At 39.1% G+C, this 18,728-nt stretch overlaps 1 protein-coding gene across 3 annotated transcripts in view; it reads left to right on the forward strand.

The window, feature by feature from the left end:
* ERMP1 (endoplasmic reticulum metallopeptidase 1) overlaps positions 1-18,728 on the forward strand; it is a 58,284-nt gene that overhangs the window by 30,267 nt on the left and 9,289 nt on the right. For 2 of the 3 annotated variants that reach the window (XM_024996124.2, XM_024996125.2), the window contains 6 exons: positions 2,093-2,313; positions 5,102-5,276; positions 5,648-5,838; positions 9,789-9,941; positions 12,006-12,208; positions 12,790-12,905. In XM_024996124.2, coding sequence (XP_024851892.1) covers positions 2,093-2,313; positions 5,102-5,276; positions 5,648-5,838; positions 9,789-9,941; positions 12,006-12,208; positions 12,790-12,905 — 1,059 coding nt within the window. The remainder of the gene's footprint in view (positions 1-2,092; positions 2,314-5,101; positions 5,277-5,647; positions 5,839-9,788; positions 9,942-12,005; positions 12,209-12,789; positions 12,906-18,728) is intronic. The other variant, XM_024996126.2, reaches the window with a different exon arrangement.

Here is an 18,728-nt window from a genome sequence, read left to right on the forward strand (position 1 = left end):
GTATGCCAGGAAATTTGGAAAACTCAGCAATGGCCACAGGACTGGAAAAGGTCAGTTTTCATTCCGATCCCAAAGAAAGGCAATGCCAAAGAATGCTCAAACTGCCACACAATTGTACTCATCTCACACGCTAGCAAAGTAATGCTCAGAATTCTCCAAGTGAGGCTTCAACAGTATATGAACCAAGAACTTCCAGGTGTTCAGGCTGGATTTAGAAAAGGTAGAGGAACCAGAGATCAAATTGCCAATAAGTATCCGTTGGATAGAAAAAGCAAGAGAGTTCCAGAAAAACATCTGCTTCTGCTTTATTGACTTTGTGTGGATCACAACAAATTGTGGAAAAACTCAAGAGATGGGAATACCTCTGCCAACCATACCTGCCTCCTAAGAAATCTGTATGCACATCAAGAAGCAACAGTTAGAACTGGACATGGACCAACAGACTGGTTCCAAATTGGGAAAGGAGTATATCAAGGCTGTATATTGTCACCCTGCTTATTTAACTTATATGAAGAGTATATCATGTGAAATACTGGGCTGGATGAAGCACAAGCTGGAATCAAGACTGCCGGGAGAAATATCAATAACCTCATATATGCAGAGGACACCACCCTTATGGCAGAAAGCGAAGAGGAACTAAAGAGCCTCTTAATGAAAGTGAAAGAGGAGAGTGAAAAAGCTGGCTTAAAACTCAACATTCAAAAAAGATCATGGCATCTGGTCCCATCACTCATGGCAAATAAATGGGGAAATGATGGATCAGTGACAGACTTTATTTTCTTGGGCTCCAAAATCACTCAGATGGTGACTGCAGCCATGAAATTAAAAGACGCTTTTTCCTTGGAAGAAAAGCTATGACAAAGCTAGACATCGTATTAAAAAGAAGAGACATTCCCTTGCTGACAAAGGCCCATCTATTCAAAGCTGTGATTTTTCCAGTAGTCACGTATGAATGTGAGAGTTGGACCATAAAGAAAGCTGAGCAGTGAAGAACTGATGCTTTTGCACTGTGGTATTGGAGAAGATTCTTCTGTTGAGTCCCTTGGACTGTAAGGAGATCAAACTAGAGAATCCTAAAGGAAATGAGTCCTGAATATTCATTGGAAGGACTGACGCTGAAGCTGGAACTTCAATACTTTGACCACCTGATGTGAAGAACTGACTCAGTGGAAAAGGCCTTGATGCTGGGAAAGATTGAAGGCAGGAGAAGGGAACGACATCCAACAGACAGTTGGATGGCATCCCTGACTCAATGGACATGAGTTTGAGCAAGCTCTGGGAGTTGGTGATGGACAGGGAAGTCTGGCATGCTGCAGTTTGCAAAGAGTTGGATACAACTGAGCAACTGAATTGAAGAAATTTCTAAATGAGTATCAGGGTGATATGCTCATTATACTTTTAGTCTTGGTGAAGCATGCAATTTTTATGTACTTACGCACTTCATGGAAGTACTTCAAAAGCTTGTAGAAAATGGTTTGTAAAGATTGACTTTTAGTGAAGAGTCCCTTAAAAAGCGTTGTCCACATTGCAGACCAGTAGCACCCTGTTCTGGAGTATGAATGAACTGTTTCTGGTTAAATTGGTCTGCTTCTGCTTGAACTGTTTTACAGTCTTAAGTTAGTGTGTGCTGTTAGCAGGTCAGATATTTAGCAGCGATTTAAATATTCCTTAATCACTGGTTATTTTCTCATGCTGCTTCTCTTCCTGTGTTAAGTTTCTTTTGGTAAGACTTTATATGTAACTCTGCCTTCCATTTTTGCTGTTATTTCAATACACAAAGCATTCCAGAGGTGGTAAAAATCAAGATGACTCCCTTTCCTAGTCAGGAATATAGCTGAACTTTTCCTGAAGACTTACCTCTTTGGGTCCTTTGTACCCACAGACTCTCAGCAAATGTTCATACTTGAATTTTATTCACTGATACTTTCCTTGTTTGTTGTAATGTTTAACAAACCTTACCCCTAGGAAATTTTAATATTTTCAATTATAGTGGTAAATTTTGTTTTAATGTTTGCTCCTTTAATTCTACTAACTGGTGGTGAAATTGATTTGATAAAGACAGTGATCACTGCTCTTGTTTTCTCTCCGTCAGCTGCTACCTACACAAAGGACTTCTTCTGTGGACTTGGCATCACTCTGATAAGCTGGTTTACCAGCTTGGTTACAGTTCTCATTATAGCAGTGTTCATCTCACTTATTGGACAGTCCCTCTCATGGTATAACCACTTCTATGTCTCCGTTTGTCTGTATGGAACTGCAGCTGTAGCCAAAATAATATTCATACATACCCTTGCAAAAAGATTTTATTATGTGGTAAGTGTTGGGCTTTTTTATTAATTTCTTTCTGCCACCTTCAAGGATTGAAGTCAAACTCAGGTGGGGTTCCTTATGTTTGGCCTTTTGTGACACCAAAAATTGTTTGGCATGGTTATGGAAAATCGACTCCCAGAACCATGTTGACTTTCTGGAAAACTTCTTATTCTGAGGGTTGCAGACTTATTCAGTGAGTTTACACGGCTGGCAAACAGTGTTTGGGGTGTTGGTGACAGCAAGGCGTGTTAGCATAGCCTTCTGCCTCTGCTGACAGTGGCAGTTTTTATGACCATGCTCTTTAATCTGCCAGCCTTCCCTGGGACCACCGGTTATTTTTATTTGAATAGCCCTGTTCTCTGGTGGACTGTCAGCTCCTTGAGGGCAGGGATGATTCTGTTCACTGTCCCCTGTGCTTAGGCAGTCTCTGGCACAGAACTGACACACTGTTTTCTGCCTGGATGAGCACTGTATCTAAAGCTGCACTGAACTTGTTCAGTCTCCTTTACTCTTTTTTTTTAAAGCTGTGTGTTGTTGATACAGATTCTGTCAGCATGCTAGGTGGTCTGGGGGTTAGTGACACATTGCTGAGGAGAGAAAGGGAGGGGAGATAGAGTTCCAAAATAATACATGCTGTCTTAGAGAAATAGCCGTAGTCATGGTTTCAACTGTATACATTTGTTTGGTAAAAACAAAGTTAATATTAGGTTTATGAGAGAGCAGGACTAAAAATTGAATAATTAGTGAGAGAGCAAGCCACAAACATTCTGATTTTCTAAGATAATAAAAGGGAAAATCTTTCTTTCTTCCCTCATTTTCAGTATGGCATGTGCACACCTGTTTATTTCAGTTTGTCCTGCTGGGGATTAGACTGGGGACACGGAAGACTGTAAACAGCATACTTTCACTAGCATGTCTTCAGTACCTGAAGCTTGGTCTCAGTTCAGTTCATGTTGGGATATGGTGTAAGGAGCCCTTCTGTGTGGCAGGCCCTACTGAAGAAAGATTCATTGAGGTTAGCCATCTGTTTATGGTTGAGCCAATACTTATATCTTCATGACTAGAGTTTCCAAAAGAACTACATGATGCGGCTCAATTTCAAGTGTTTATTCTTGCTGCAGTGGGATGTAACCAGAGTGTGGCTGACACTCTGGTTGATATGGCATTGGGGTACAGTAGAGGGTAAGACAGGAATGCTTAGTAAAATTCTAATTTCAGTTGTCCAATTATGAAACTTTGGGCTGAAGGCACAGTAGAAAGAGTAATATTTTCATTTTTGTCTCATATTGTCTTTGAGTACCCAGTGGGTTCCCATCTTCAGGCCTAGTCTTTTCTTTGAGAAGGTCACAGTCTCCCTGGGGGATGCAATGATGGGGAAACCACAGTGACTCCAATGCACTGGGATAAAGTGAAATAGTGATAGCTTCGCAGTGCTGTAGGATTGTAGGGCCAGGAGAGATTAACTTTGTTTGTGGAAGTCAGGAAGACTTCATGAAGGTGGTGACATTTGAACTGCGTTTTTTGTGGCCTGAGTAGAAATGTACCAGGGAACTGGTTGATGGGCAAAGGTCAGAATGTACAAGATGTATTTGGGTCACAGGCAATAAGAAGTTCAGTGTGGTGAAGATAAGGTTGATAGTTAGAGCATAACCCTAAAAATCACTGGGGCCACAGTTTAAACTTTCTAGGCAGGATATTGAATGAGAAGATTTGTAATTCAGCAGGAACACTCTGGTAACAGTATACATTACCAATGGACTGGAAGGGGGAAAGGGTGATAGAGGTGGGGAGAGGGGAGCTAGATTTGAGGGATGTTTGAACTTGGTATAAAGTGGGAACAGTGTAAAACATCTTATTATAGTCTTCATTGTTGATATCTTTGTTTTTAAATATCTGAGTGGAATCTGGCTTCAAATTGAATCCTGAGAACTATTTTATTCTTTTCAGAGACCATGACTCTTGATTAATAGTGTTGAACATCTAACATTTTACCAACAATAGCCTATCTTTCATTGTCCAAGGAAGTTTGTCAAGTGACCTTTAGTTTGTTTTGAAACATGTGTGACTGAAACTCTTTTGCATTTTTGAAGTAGGGGCCCTTTTAACAAACATGCCCTGGACTGTACAGAAATGAGAAGGCAGAGGAGAGAAAAGCTTAAACATACCTATTTCTGTTTTGATGTTTCTGCACTGAAATTATAACTTTCATGTTTACAGTAATAGAATAACTGGTACAGAAGTTAAAATGTATAAAGTTCAAAAGGCAACTTTCTTCTGTAGAACTCAAGGTGCTGTACAGGAATCCTCAGACTTTCAGACTTCAAAGCTCAAAAAGTGTTGATCAAACCCCCCATGGCCCTGTGCTCTAAAGGTCCTGCAGTTCTTGAGGCATGCTGTTGGAGGCACTGCAACAGCTTATACTGTTCTTCATATGGGTTGTTTCTCTGGTTTGCTTGACATTCTTTGAAAATTTCATGAATAAGAGCTTATAGTAGTGAATGTTTTAAGGGAAGTCCTTTCTTCTACTTTAGAACATTTCCAAAGGTCTCTCAGCCCAGTGGAGGGAAAGCTTATATATAAGTAACGATGTTTTTACCCTAACTTGTTAAATTCTCCTTTCTTGTGCAGCAATTTGAACTTATTGCTTCCTGAGAGGAGGTAGCTTTGTCAGTGTTTACTTCATAGTTTAAAGGATAGACCCTGCTCAAGACAAAATGTAGCTTTTCTGAGCAGTGGAAATTATACTGCAGTAGAAGATCTTGATGAGTTGTCTGTATTTTTTTTCTTTCAGAATGCCAGTGGCCAGTATCTGGGAGAAGTATTTTTTGATGTCTCGTTGTTTGTACACTGTGGGTTCCTTACAGCTCTCACTTACCGAGGGCTCTGCTCTGCATTTATTAGTGCTGTCTGGGTGGCATTCCCGTTGCTCACAAAGCTTTGCGTGCAAAAGGACTTGAAGCAGCATGGTAGGGTCTTTTTGGTTGCAATACAAACGGGAAATGCCTTAAAATACATTAAGGCTTCCAGAAACTTGTCTCCTTATTTGATTTTATTGGGTAGGCTTTCAAAATTGTTGCTGTTTTAAGATCACACAGATGTTTATCTTATACCCATCATTCTTACATAAATGAACACATGGTAATATATTACATTTTTTGTTTTCTTATTTGTATTTTACCCTCTCAAAGTGTTTTATCTCTGTTTATAACATGTACCAAAAGGCCAAGTCACTGCTAACCTAATTTTTGTTAGGTGTAAAGATACACTGTTGCTATAAAAAGCTATTATCTCACTGGAGAATTTCAGAGATGTATGTTTTCTTTCTCTTTTTCTCTAGGTGCTGGAGGAAAATATATTGCCTTTTACCTTTTGGGGATGTTTATTCCATATCTGTATGCACTGTACCTCATCTGGGCCGTATTTGAGATGTTTACCCCTATCCTTGGCAGGAGTGGTTCAGAAATTCCACCTGACGTTGTGCTGGCCTCTATTTTGGCTGGTTGTACCATAATTCTCTCATCCTATTTTGTAAGGAAAAAGTTTTTTTTTTTTTTTTTTTAATTTCCTTCTTCATTTTATATATAAATATGTGATGAGTTTAACCATGCTAGATCTTACAAAATAGTATTGAAGAGCTTCCCTGGTTTCTCAGACTGTAAAGAATCCGCCTGAAATGCAAGAGATCTGAGTTCAACCCCTGAGCCGGGAAGATCCCCTGGAGAAGGAAATGGCAACCCACTCCAGTATTCTTGCCTGGAAGATTCCATGGACAAGAGCCTGGCGGTCTACAGTCCATGGGGTCGCAGACTCGGACACGACTGAGTGGCCAACACTTTTTCTACTCTTAAGCCAAAGAAATGGTGCATATTGTAGGTTTGGTGTGGTCAGAAAACGTAGAAGCGGGGGTTTGTTAGTTTTGCTTTCTCATGCTCCCAAATCCTCTGATGATACTTTTCAGATAGCTTTCAAACCACCTGAATGTGAATGTGTGGAATGAATACCAAGTGAGAACTGGTAGAGATTGCTTGGTGGTGAATTTTTAGACTGTGTTTTGAACTTACTGACTAGAGGCAAGTGTTAATAAATACGTGGTAGTTTCACCGTTGCTGGTAGAGCCAGTGAAGGGAGACTCATTCTGATGGGGACTTTTCCACTGTCATTCACCCGCCTCATTGCTGGCACCGCCAAGGTCACTAGTTGAGTCTGTGTCCTTGAGTGACACACTTAAAGCACCCAAGCATGCTCATTTACCAAGTAATAAGAACGTGTCACAGCTCTTGTCATTTTGCTGTCTGTGTTCTGCCCGCAGAGAGAGAGTCCTGCCTTGCCATGCCTGCTTCTCTTCCCTGGGACTCTACAGGGGAGAGGGGGAAGAAATGGTGCAGAGTGGATAACATCCACCCTGCTGGAGCAAGCTCCAGGCAGAGCTCTGCCCTTCGTGTGGTGTCAGCACTCCCCAGTTCTGTGGTTCTTTTCATTGCAGTTCCTAAGAGTAAGACATAGTCATTGAATACCTGGAGTTATACTCTGAGACTTGAGGCTAGGGGACAAAACAGAAAAAATAGTTATGACTCTTACAATTCTTTCCTCCATGGAAATGACAATGAGCTTTTGACACCGATACAGTAAAAGGCATCTCATGTGAAGAGTCAGATCTAGGAACCAGAGATAAGAATACCACATGCATGGTCAGCACTATCCATGGAAGTCCCTTCAATAGACAGGTTGTCCTTGTTTAGTCACTAAGTCATGTCTGACTCTTTTGTGACCCCATGGCCTGTAGCTGGCCAGGTACCTCTACCCATGGGATTTTCCAGGGAAGAATACTGGAATGGGTTGCCATTTCCTTCTCTCAAATCACCAATAAATAGTGTATGTGACTGTGTCTATAGCCCTGTAGAGTAATTCTTATACACAGAACTGGTTTTTTTTTTTTTACCATTAATACTATGGTTAAGTCTTTACTGGTATTTGCAGGGATGGATGGAAAATTCTAAAGTGCTCTTTGTTCAAGGTTTACTTCTCTTGGTTTCAATGTTAAGCCTTTAAATCCTCTGTGTTTCTTGATAGGTTGGCTGTTGTGAGAATTAAAGGAGTTTGTAGTGTCATCATATGTAGATTAGGTTTAATCTAGAGTAAGAGAAGTTATGAACTGGATCCTCTACCCCCCAAATGTATTTAAATCATCTTCCGTGAGTGAAGGCTCTTGATGGCTCATAAAAGATAATCAAAGTGTGGGGCATTTCAGATCAGTTCCATATGAACTGGGGACAAAATGAACCCTGAAAACTGGGAGTGACCCCAAAGCATGGAAATCTTTGAAACCATAAACAACTAGATTAAAGTTATTATCTTCTAAATTATATTTTATTAGGAAAGCTTTTGGAGGTGCCTCTTGGAATATTTTAAGCTCTAATTTGATTGTCATTATAATGTGAGATAACTGCTGCTCCTTGATGCCGTGGGTTACCATTCTCTTCACTCTTATTTGTGTGTACCTATGGTATAGATAGTGGCTTTTTAATAGAGTGAGCCTTTTCCCCTTGGGTAGTGAAGAACTGAACCATAATGCATACTTCTGAAAGCTTTTCTCTAAGTCTATGGGGATTTATTAACTATATTTGCTAGAAAGCAATTAAATTGCTGTCAAATGACTGGTTAACAGGCTTCTGGGAGTTATTCCATGCTGGGGCCGTCATGGTTATATTGATTACATGAGACTCCTGGTAGGAGGGGGATCAGGAGGAAACTGTCAGAGAGAAACAGAAAAAGCCAGTACACAGTGGACATCCCATAGTCCCTTCTCATGCTTCTCTTCATTTTCATTCACACCCATTTCGGAACCATATCAGATATAATATTTAAGACAAAAGATAGTGACAGTTAAGACAGTGGGATCCAGACACATTGTTACTTAGGCCATTCTCTTCTTCCTTCTCTCCCTCTGTGATCACCTTTTCATTTATCACCATTAACCAAACCTCTTCCAGAAGGTGGACAGAAGAGGCAGAAGATGAGCCTCATAACCTGGAGAAGAGAGAATGTGGATGTGGGAACTATAGCCGAACCGGAAGCTGTAGGACAGCTCTAGGTGGAGAATGACAGGAACCACAGGGAGGTTTTATCTGGACCCACATGACTTTGTACCGAAACCTAACCAGCCTTCCACTGGAGGTGAAACTCATTTTGTGGCAGGGTATTCGGTACTGTGCTAAGGAGCCACATTTTAAGTATTGTGATTCCTAGGAGGAAGAGGGACAGAGAGGGTAACAAACTGTGTTCTGCTAACTCACTACCCTAAATCCTTGGGTACTTTTTCTCCTTTCTGGCTCCAGTGTGAAAACATAAGGCCAGTACTCCTTTGCTGGAGATTACTCTGGATGGCGCATGTTACACTGTAGATATAAAATCTATTAGTTTCATATAGTTGAGTACTTGGTATGAATAATTTTTCATTTTCATCTCAAAAAAATATTTTCACCTTTATGTTCTTCACTTTTCTTTTTATTGACCCTGGGAGGGTATCCAATGAGGGGAGCTGGGATTAGGTCATTGTTTTTTGGAGTGGCTCCTTCAGAACCCCTAAGGGATCTGTGAACATATTCTATGAGTTGTGTGTCCCCCAAAACTTTAATTCAGTGATTTATTGCAATTAAGAAACTAATATATTTAGGACTTTCAGGATGCCCATCTTGAGACTGAGCTACTTGTTTTTCCTGCCCAAGTTCAGATTTGTTGTTTTGTGTTGGCTTTGGTTAACTCGGCAATGCAAAGAGCAGAATGACTTTTATTTTCCTAGTTTGTTTCAGTTTTCAGAGTTTTGTTTTTTTTCCAATTGAACTAAAAGTTGATTTATGGTATTGTGTAAGTTTCAAGTGCAGAACTACTTTTATAGCAGTCCTCCCTTACATGCAGCTTCACGGGCAGTCTTGAAGGCGTATCTGAATGCTCATTTGGGTGAATCCGGCAGCAGCAGCAGCACCTGGGCATGTTATGAAAGCATTACAAGTAGAACTTTAGTTTTGTTTTGAAATAGGCCTGCTTACTTGCATAAAGGGTTACTTCTTTAATAAAAACATGTCATGATGTCTAGTACAGTTAAATAGTTGTCTGCTGTACAGTTTTGGCTACAGAGTATTGATAGAATCAGAAATAAAGTAAGGCCATGGTTTGACTGACAGATGTACATGCTCTCATGTCTTGACTGAGCAGAGACCCTGTCTCAGTTTCCCTGATCTCCCTTACTGTCTGGCTGCCTTTCAAGAAGCCATCATCAATGCAGATAGGGGCATCTCTCATTTATTTAGACGCTTGACTTGTGATGGAAATCCCTTATAATTAGTGCCTTTTGTACTGGAAGCTGGAGTTATGTTAGCACATGCTGATACATGTCCTTCATTATCTGCTACAAGGCCTGTTAGAAAGGCACTAAAACCACTTTCCTGCCAATGGTAATTTTTCTGTTTTTGTGTTTTTAGATTAACTTCATCTACCTTGCCAAAAGCACAAAAAGAACAATGCTAAGTTTAACTTTGGTATGTACAGTTACATTCCTCCTTGTTTGCAGTGGAACTTTTTTCCCGTACAGCTCCAGCTCTGCCAGTCCAAAGCCAAAGAGAGTGTTTCTTCAGGTAAGAGTGATTTTGTGTGAGCTATTTGAGATTCTAGACAGGAAAGGCTTATGGTGTTTTGAGCTTCACTGGTCAACAGTAAAGCTCAAAACACATAACTGACTTTTCTACTGTTGACCTGTTAATTGTACCTTGACTATTTTGTGTAAGGCAGTGAGGAAAAGATTGACCATCAAGAGGCATTCTGATCAGCTAGAAACCCTTCTCCCAAGGGACTGAATGGAAACCTCTATTTTTACTACTGTTCAAATTACAAAAATGTACTTAGAAAAACGAGAGCATGTATGTGTCATGGAGTAATGAACTGTTAGAAGTATAGATTGTAAAGCTGTCTGCAGACTGAGTAAAAACTTGAACTCCTATCAACTGGCAAAAGCAAACAGATTCTTTAAAATGCTAGTAAGATTGATCTTAGGTAATATTCAAGGTAATATGGGATAGTGAAAGTATAACAACTTAGATATTAATAGAATGAGATTGACAACTTTCTTAGATTCAGGTTTTTCTGCAAACTTTTTAGAGCTTTTAAAAAAGAGGAAAAAGAACTTAAGTCATCTTACTTTCATTCTTTGTTAGAGGGCATGGAGTGGCCAAACAGAAAAGCCAAGAGTCATAACCTAGATTACTATTCAAAGACTTGAGTAAGTTAATAATAATACGTTTGAACTTAAATATCAGAGAGATTTTGAGGAAGAGTCAACTATTCCTTGTTTACAGACCTGTAGGACACAGTGATCCATTTTATGTGATTGATGTTACATCATTAGTCATTAGGAGAAGCTAGACTTTTATTATTTTTAAAAAACTCCTGTCTTGATTTGTTTTGGGGTTCTCTTCTTCCCCAGTTTCAGAACTTGGCAGATTTTTCCTATAAAGGGCCAGGTAATAAATATTTTAGGCTCTGCCAGCCACGCGGTCTCTGTTTTTACAGAGTGAAAGCTGCCGTGGACAATACCAGCAGATGCATGTGGCCGTGTTCCAGTAAAGCTTTCTTTATAAAAATAGTAGCAGGCCATTTGGCCTGTGGGCTTTGGTTTACCCCTGCCCTTTGTACTGTTTCTTTTCGAATTTGATATTCTTCAGGCTGGTTTCTGCTGTCAATAGAGCTATTCAGGATGGAGCAAGGTGCCTTTTCATTCTGTTAGGCACAAGCCTGTCATCTAGTGGTGAGCTGTGATTTCTGTTTTTCTTTGCACATGAGTTAGCTTCATGTAACAGACTGAAAGGGAAAGGGGTGTGTGTGTGTGTGTGTATTTCTTTTAGAATGTATTTAAGACCTTTAGGAGTTTTAGTGTTCATGTGTTTTAAATCTGAAATAGTTGGTTTTCAAAAAAATTTGTATGAAATACAAATATAGCAGTATATTTGTAAGAAATAGTAAAACAATCATCTTGAATTAAAGGGTCATTAAATGCACCTGAGAAAACCCTTGTGTTCCCTTCTTAACCCCAGCTCTCTTGCTCCTCTCCCTCTTACCACCCTCCAAAGTACTATCTTAAAGGTTGCAGTTAACCATCACTGTACCACATATGTATGAATCTCTAAACAACAACATATAAGTTTTGCCTGTTTTTGAGCTTCTTATAGATAAAGCCAAACCATAAATGCTCTTTGGTGACTTTGCTTCTTATTGCCCAACAGCCTATCAGTGTTCCAGGTTGAATTGTGTCACTGTAGTTCATTATTTTTCATTGCTGGACTTCTGTTCTAGGATGACACCCTAATTTATTTGTCCATTCTACTGTTAATGGACATTTGGGTTGTGTCCAGTTTTTGCTAATACAGACAGTGCAGAACCAACACTCTTGTACCCCGTTTAAGCTTCTCTAAGGCCCACACTCAGGAGTGGAGTTGCGGGCGTGAAGGGTATGTGCACACTAACTTTACGGGGCAATGCTAAGCAGTCTCCTGAAGTGTTGGTGCCACTGGTGCGTGAGGGTTCCTGTTGCTCGGTAGCCTCTGCATTTTTCGGTATTGTCACCTAGTCATTTTTGTTCATGTGGGGCAGGGATGTGGGTGAAGGAGTTCAAACAGTAGTTTCCTCATTAGGCTTGTTCTTCTCAGCATACAACTAGAACATTTCACGATCTGGATGGAAACGTAGCTAAACGGGACTCTGGAGTATGGATCAATGGATTTGATTATACCGGCATGTCTCACATAACACCTCACATTCCCGAGATCAACGATACCGTCCGAGCTGACTGTGAGGAGAACGCCCCGCTCTGCGGTTTCCCTTGGTACCTCCCTGTGCACTTCCTCATCAGGTTGGCTCACTACTTCTCTGCTTTAAGTTAGGGGTTAGTGTGTTCTCAGTTCCTGTCACTATGTCGGTACTCTGTTATTTAAACTGGTTAACATAGAAGTTGAGTGTTGTTTATATTATTTTCTTTTATATCTCTACAAAAGCTCTAATATCACTACAGATAAAGCACTCAGGAGTTTTTTGGGTTTTTTTTTTTCCTTCAAAATTTGCTTTTTCAAATTTAGTACGTCTTTCCTCTAGAAACCTGAACAAAGGGTAGCCCTCTTAACTGGTCTAACAGGTAGCAAGCAGCTAAGCATCAGTTTCTAATTGTTTTATTTCTGGGAAGTTTAATGGTTTGGCACTGAAGGAATGGAGGAGAAGAAATAGTATGGGTAATGGAACTCAGATTACCTGGGATCCTTGTTCTTAACTTCAGGAAGGTTTTACTACATAATAACCTGAGCTTCAGAGAAACTGACATTGTTTATCATCATTTCCATCAGAGTTTATGTGTTTGTTATATTCTGAGTGTGTCCATGAGTTATAGCTAGAAGTTAGTCAATAAAGCAGCTTAAATATTGAAGTTACCTTTCCAAATAGGAAAAACTGGTATCTTCCTGCCCCAGAAGTTTCTCCAAGAGAACCTGCTCATTTCAGACTTGTATCCAAAGAACAGACACCCTGGGATTCCATAAAGCTGACCTTTGAAGCAACAGGTAAGTCAGATAGTTTTTTTTCTTCTATCACTTCTTAAAAGTTTCAATACGCATGTATATTTTTTCCTCAAATTTATAATAGTGACCAGCAACTTAGGAAGAACTTAAGCGTTTTTAAAAGCAATTGAAGCTGGTTATGATTTTTAAAATAAAATATAATACTTTATTTTTTAGAGCAGTTTAGAAAGTTTACAGAAAAATTTGAGCAGAAAGTACAAAGATTTCCCATGTTTGCCCCCCACCCTCCAGCTTACCTTATTATTCTCCTTTTGCATTAAGTATGGAACATATCTTATCATTGATGAGCCAACCTTGATACATTATTAATAACAAAAGTCCTTATTCTTTGTGTTGCTCAGTTCTGTGGGTTGTGACAAATGCGAATTGTCATGTATTCATTATTAAATATGATATAGCAGATTCACTGCCCTCAAGTCCCCTCGGTGATCCTCTCTGCTCACTCCCTCTGGCAACCACTGACCTTTTACCATATCCACTGTTTTGCCTTTTCCAGATTATCATATAGCTTGGAATTTTACTTGGTACCTTTTCTAGATTGGCTTCTTTTATTTAGTAATTTGCATTTAAGGTGCTTTTATGTCTTTTAATGGCTTGATAGCTTATTTCTTTTTATTGCTGTGAATGTACCACAGTTTATCTGCTGATCTGTTGAAGAATATCTTGGTTGTTTACAGTTTTTGGCAATTCTGAATAAAGCTGCTATAAACACTTATGTGCAGATTTTTGTATAGAATAAGTTTTCAACTCATTTGGATAAATATCTAGGAGTGCAATTGCTGGACTGTACAATAAGCCTATATTTACCTTTGTAAGAAGCTGCCGAAGCGTTTTCAAAGTATGAATTCCTACCAGCAAGCAATGTGAGTTCCTGTTGCTCTGCATTCTCACCAGCATTGGTGCTGTTAATGTTTTGGATTTTAGCCATTCTTATAGATGTGTAGTGGAGAAGGCAATGGCACCCCACTCCAGTACTCTTGCCTGGAAAATCCCATGGACAGAGGAGCCTGGTAGGGTGCAGTCCATGGGGTCGCTAAGAGTTGGACACGACTGAGCGACTTCACTTTCACTTTCCACTTTCATGCACTGGAGAAGGAAATGGCAACCCACTCCAGTGTTCTTGCCTGGAGAATCCCAGGGACGGGGGAGCCTGGTGGGCTGCCATCTATCAGGTCGCAGAGAGTTGGACACGACTGATGCGACTTAGCAGTAGAAGCATAGATGTGTAGTGGTATCTCGTTACTACCACCACATTAGGGAATGTAATGACATACGTTGTTAGCATCTTTTCATACTTATTTGCCATGTGTATAACTTCTTTGGTGAGGTGTCTATTCTGATCTTTTGTCCATTTATTAATTTATTGTTGAGATTTAAGAGTTCTTTATATATGGGTATAAGTCCTTTATCATGTATTTTGCAAATATTTTCTCCCACTTTGTATTTTCATATCTCAACAGGGTTTTTCATAGAGCATAAGTGTTTTAAATTATTGAAGTCCAACTTTTTTTTTACTGGAATGCACTTTTGGTGTTGTACCTAAAAATCATTGCCAAACCCAAGGCCTCTAAATTTTCTCTGATGTTACCTTCCAGAAGTTTTAAAATTCTGCTCTTTACACTTATGTCTGTGATACGTTTGGAACTAATTTTTGTGAAAGGTATATGGTCTGTGTCTAGATTGATTTTTTTGCATTTGTTCCAGTACCTTTTGTTGAAAACTATCCTGTCTCCACTGAGTTGCCTTTGTCAAAGATCAGTTGACTATATTTGTGTGGGACTATTTTGGGCTCTATTTTGTTCTACTCATCTGTTTCTCTATTCTTTTTCCATTAACTACACTGTCTTGATTTCTGTAGCTTTATAGTATTTCTTGAAGTTGGGTAATGTCAGTGTCTCGACTTTACTTTTCTTCAGTATACTGCTTATTGCCTGTCTTTTGTCTTTCCATATATCAATTTGGCAATACCCACAAAATAGCTTTTTGTGATTTTGATTGGAATGGCATTGAACCTATGGATCAAGTTTGGGAAAATGACATCATTATTGACTCTTCCGATCCATGACATGGAACCTCTCCATTTATTTGTATCTTATTTTTGCAGTTTCACACTTTTGCTCATATAGATTTTGTACATATCTTGTGAGATTTATACCTCAGTATGTAATTTTTGAGGTGCTAATGTAAATAGTATTGCTATTTACATTATATATAGGTATATAGGAAAGCAACTGACTTCTGTATATTAACCTTGTATCCTGTAACCTATAATTGTTAGTTCCAGGATTTCTTTGGTTGATTCTTTTGGATTTTCTACATAGATGATAATGTCATTTACAAATGCAGTTTTCTTTCTTTCTTCCCAGTCTTTATACTTTTTATTTCCTTATCTCGTGGCATCAGCTAGGACTTCCTAGTTTGATTTTGAAACTGAGTGGTAAGAGGTCATCCTTGCCTTGTTCCTGACCTTAATGAGAAAGCTTTCTTACCAGCTGAGTATGATATTAGCTGAGTAGGATATTTTCTGTGGATGTTCTTTATCAGGTTGAGGAAGTTCCTATCTGTTTTTAGTTTGCTGCTAGTTTCTATTGTAAATGAATGTTGGATTTTATCAAATATTTTTCTGTCTTTTGATACAACCTTGTGGTTTTTCTTTTAGCCTGTTTATGTGATGGATTACATCACTTGATTTTTAAATGTTGAACCAATCTTGTATACCTGGAATAAATTCCACTTGGTTGTAGTGTATAATTCTTATACATTGTTGGATTTGATTTTCTAATATTATGTTGAGGATTTTTACATCTGTTTATGAAGTAATACTGATCTTTAAGTTTTCCTGTAATGTCTTTGTGTGGTTTTGGTATGAGGGTGATGCTGGCCTCAAAATTAGAAATTATTCCTTCTGCTCCTATCTTCTGGAAGAAATGGTAGAGAATTTGTATAATTTCTTCCTTAAATATTTGGTAGATTTCACTAGTGAACTCATCTGGGCCTGGTTCTTTCTGTTTTGGAAGGTTGTTAATCATTCAGTTTCGTTTAAGCAAAGACTTTCCGATCCTCTGTTTTTTCTTGTGTGTGTATTGGCAGATTGTGTCTTTGAAGGAATTGGTCTATTTCATTTGGGTTATCAAATTTATTCTTTCATTATTCTTTTACTGTCCATGGGCTCATCCTGTAGTGTTGTCACCTATTTGATTTCTGAGATTAGTAATCTAGTAATTAGTAATCTATGTCTTCTCTTTTTTTCTTAGCCTAGCTAGAGCTTTATTGGTTTTACTGATCTTTTCAAAGAACCGGTCTTGACTTCCTATTACAATTTTATTTTTTATTTATTTTATTTATTTCTGCTGTTTTTAATTACTTATTTTTTCTACAGTTTAGAAAAAGAAGAGTAAATTAAATCCAGTTTATTAAAATGGAAGCTTTAAGAGTATTGATTTTAGGTCATCTTTTCTAATGTATGCTTTCAATACTGTATTTTTCCCACTAAGCACTATTCATAAATTAAAATTCTGGTTCACTTTACTTTGTTAACATTTGTTTTTCAGTATTGATTTCTAGCATAATTTCACTGGGGTCTAAGAGCATACTTTATACTTCTATTCTAAATGTATTGCAGTGTGTTTTATGGTGCAGGAGATGGTCTCTCGGTCAATGTTTCATGTGAGCTTGAAGGTGTATTCTGGTGTTGAAGTACTATGAATGTTTTTGATGGTAGTGTTTTTCAGCTAGCTCCCAGAGTCTGCTTAAATTCATGTTCATTGAATTGGTGATGCTCTCTAACCATCTCATCCTTTGCCCCCTTCTCTTTTGCCTTCAGTCTTTCCCCGCATCAGGGTTTCTTCCTATGAGTCGGCTCTTCACAACAGGTGGCCAAAGTATTGGAGCTTCAGCATCAGTCCTTCCAATGAATAGTCAGGGTTGATTTCCTTACTGTCCAATGGACTCTCAAGAGTCTTCTCCAGCACAATTCAAAAGAAGCAATTCTTTAGCACTCAGCCTTCTTTATGGTCCAATTTTCACATCCATACATGCTACTAGAAAAACCTCAGCTTTGACTATATGAACTTCTGTCAGCGAAGTGATGTCTTTGTTTTTCAATACACTGTCTAGGTTTGTCTTAGCTTTCCTTCCAATGAGCAAGCATCATTTAGTTTCATAGCTGCAGTCACCGTCCACAGTGATTTTGGAGCCCAAGAGAAGAAAATCTGTCACTGCTTCAATCTTTTCCCTTTCTCTTTGCCATGAAGTGATAGAACTAGATGTCATGATCTTAGTTTTTTGAATGTTGAGTTTCAAGCCAGCTTTTTCACTCATCTTTTACCTTCCTCAAGAGGCTCTTTCGTTCCTCTTTACTTTCTGCCATTAAACTATTAACTATGTACCTTAGGTTGTTAATGTAACTCCCAGCAACCTTGACTCTACCTTGTGATTCACCTACCCTGGAATTTCACATGATATACTCTGCATCTAAGTTAAATAACCAGGATGACAATATACAGCCATGTTGTACTCCTTTCACAATTTTGAACCAGTCAGTTGTTCCATGTCCGGTTCTAACTGTTGGTTCTAAGGTGGTCTGGTACTCCCATCTCTTTAAGAATATTCCAGTTTGTTTCCACAGTTTGTTGTGATCCACACAGTCAAAGGCCTTAGTGTAGTCAATGAAGCAGAAACTTTTCTGGAAATCCCTTGCTTTCTCCACGATCCAATGAATGTTGGCAATTTGATCTCTGGTTCCTCTGCCTTTTCTAAACCCAGCTTGTACATCTGGAAATTCCCAGTTCAAGTACTGCTGAAGCTTAGCTCGAAGGATTCTGAGCATAACCTAGCTACCATGAGAAATGTACACAACTGTGTGATAGTTTAAGCATTCTTTGGCATTTTTTTCTTTAGGATTGGAATGAAAACTGACCTTTTCCAGTCCTGTGGCTGCTGCTGAAAGTGAAAGTGTCACTCAGTTATGTCCAACTCTTTGCAACCCCACGGACTGTAGTCTGCCAGGCTCCTCTGTCCATGGAATTCTCCAGGCAAGAATACTGGAGTGGGTAGCCATTCCCTTCTCCAGGGCATCTTCCTGACCCGGGAATTGAACCCAGGTTTCCTTCATTGCAGGCAGATTCTTTACCGGCCGAGCCACCAGGGAGTTTTCCAAATTTGCTGACATATTGAGTGCAGCATTTTAACAGCATCATTTTTTAGGGTTTTAAATAGCCCAGCTGCAGTTCCATCATTTGCAGTAACTTTGTAGTAATGCTTCCTAAGGCCCACTGACTTTATACTCTAGGATGTCTGGCTCTGTCTGGCTCTAGGTGAGTGACCACACCATTGTGGTTATCTGGGTCATTAAGACCTTTTTTGTACAGTTCATCTGTGTATTCTTGCCCTGTCTTCTTAATCTCTTCTGCATCTGTTAGGTCCTTACCATTTCTGTCCTTTATTGTGCCTATATTTGTCTGAAGTGTTCCCATGATATCTCTAATTTTCTTGAAGAGAGCTCTGATCTTTCCCATTCTATTGTTTTCCTCTATTTCTTTGCATTGTTCATTTTAGAAGGCCTTCTTATCTCTCCTTGCTGTTCTCTGGAACTCTACATTCAGTTGGATGAATCTTTTCCTTTCTGCCTTGCCTTTCATTTCTCTTCTTTCCTCAGCTATTTGTAAAGCATTCTCAGACAACCACTTTGCCTTCTTGCATTTTTCTTGGGGATGGTTTTGGTCACTGCCCCCTGTACAGTGTTACTAATTTCCACTCATAGTTCTTCAGGCACACTCTCTACCAGATCTAACCCCACTGATCTAT

This window comes from Bos taurus, chromosome 8 (genome assembly GCF_002263795.3).
Source record: "Bos taurus isolate L1 Dominette 01449 registration number 42190680 breed Hereford chromosome 8, ARS-UCD2.0, whole genome shotgun sequence".
In the NCBI taxonomy this organism is placed as follows: domain Eukaryota; kingdom Metazoa; phylum Chordata; class Mammalia; order Artiodactyla; family Bovidae; genus Bos; species Bos taurus.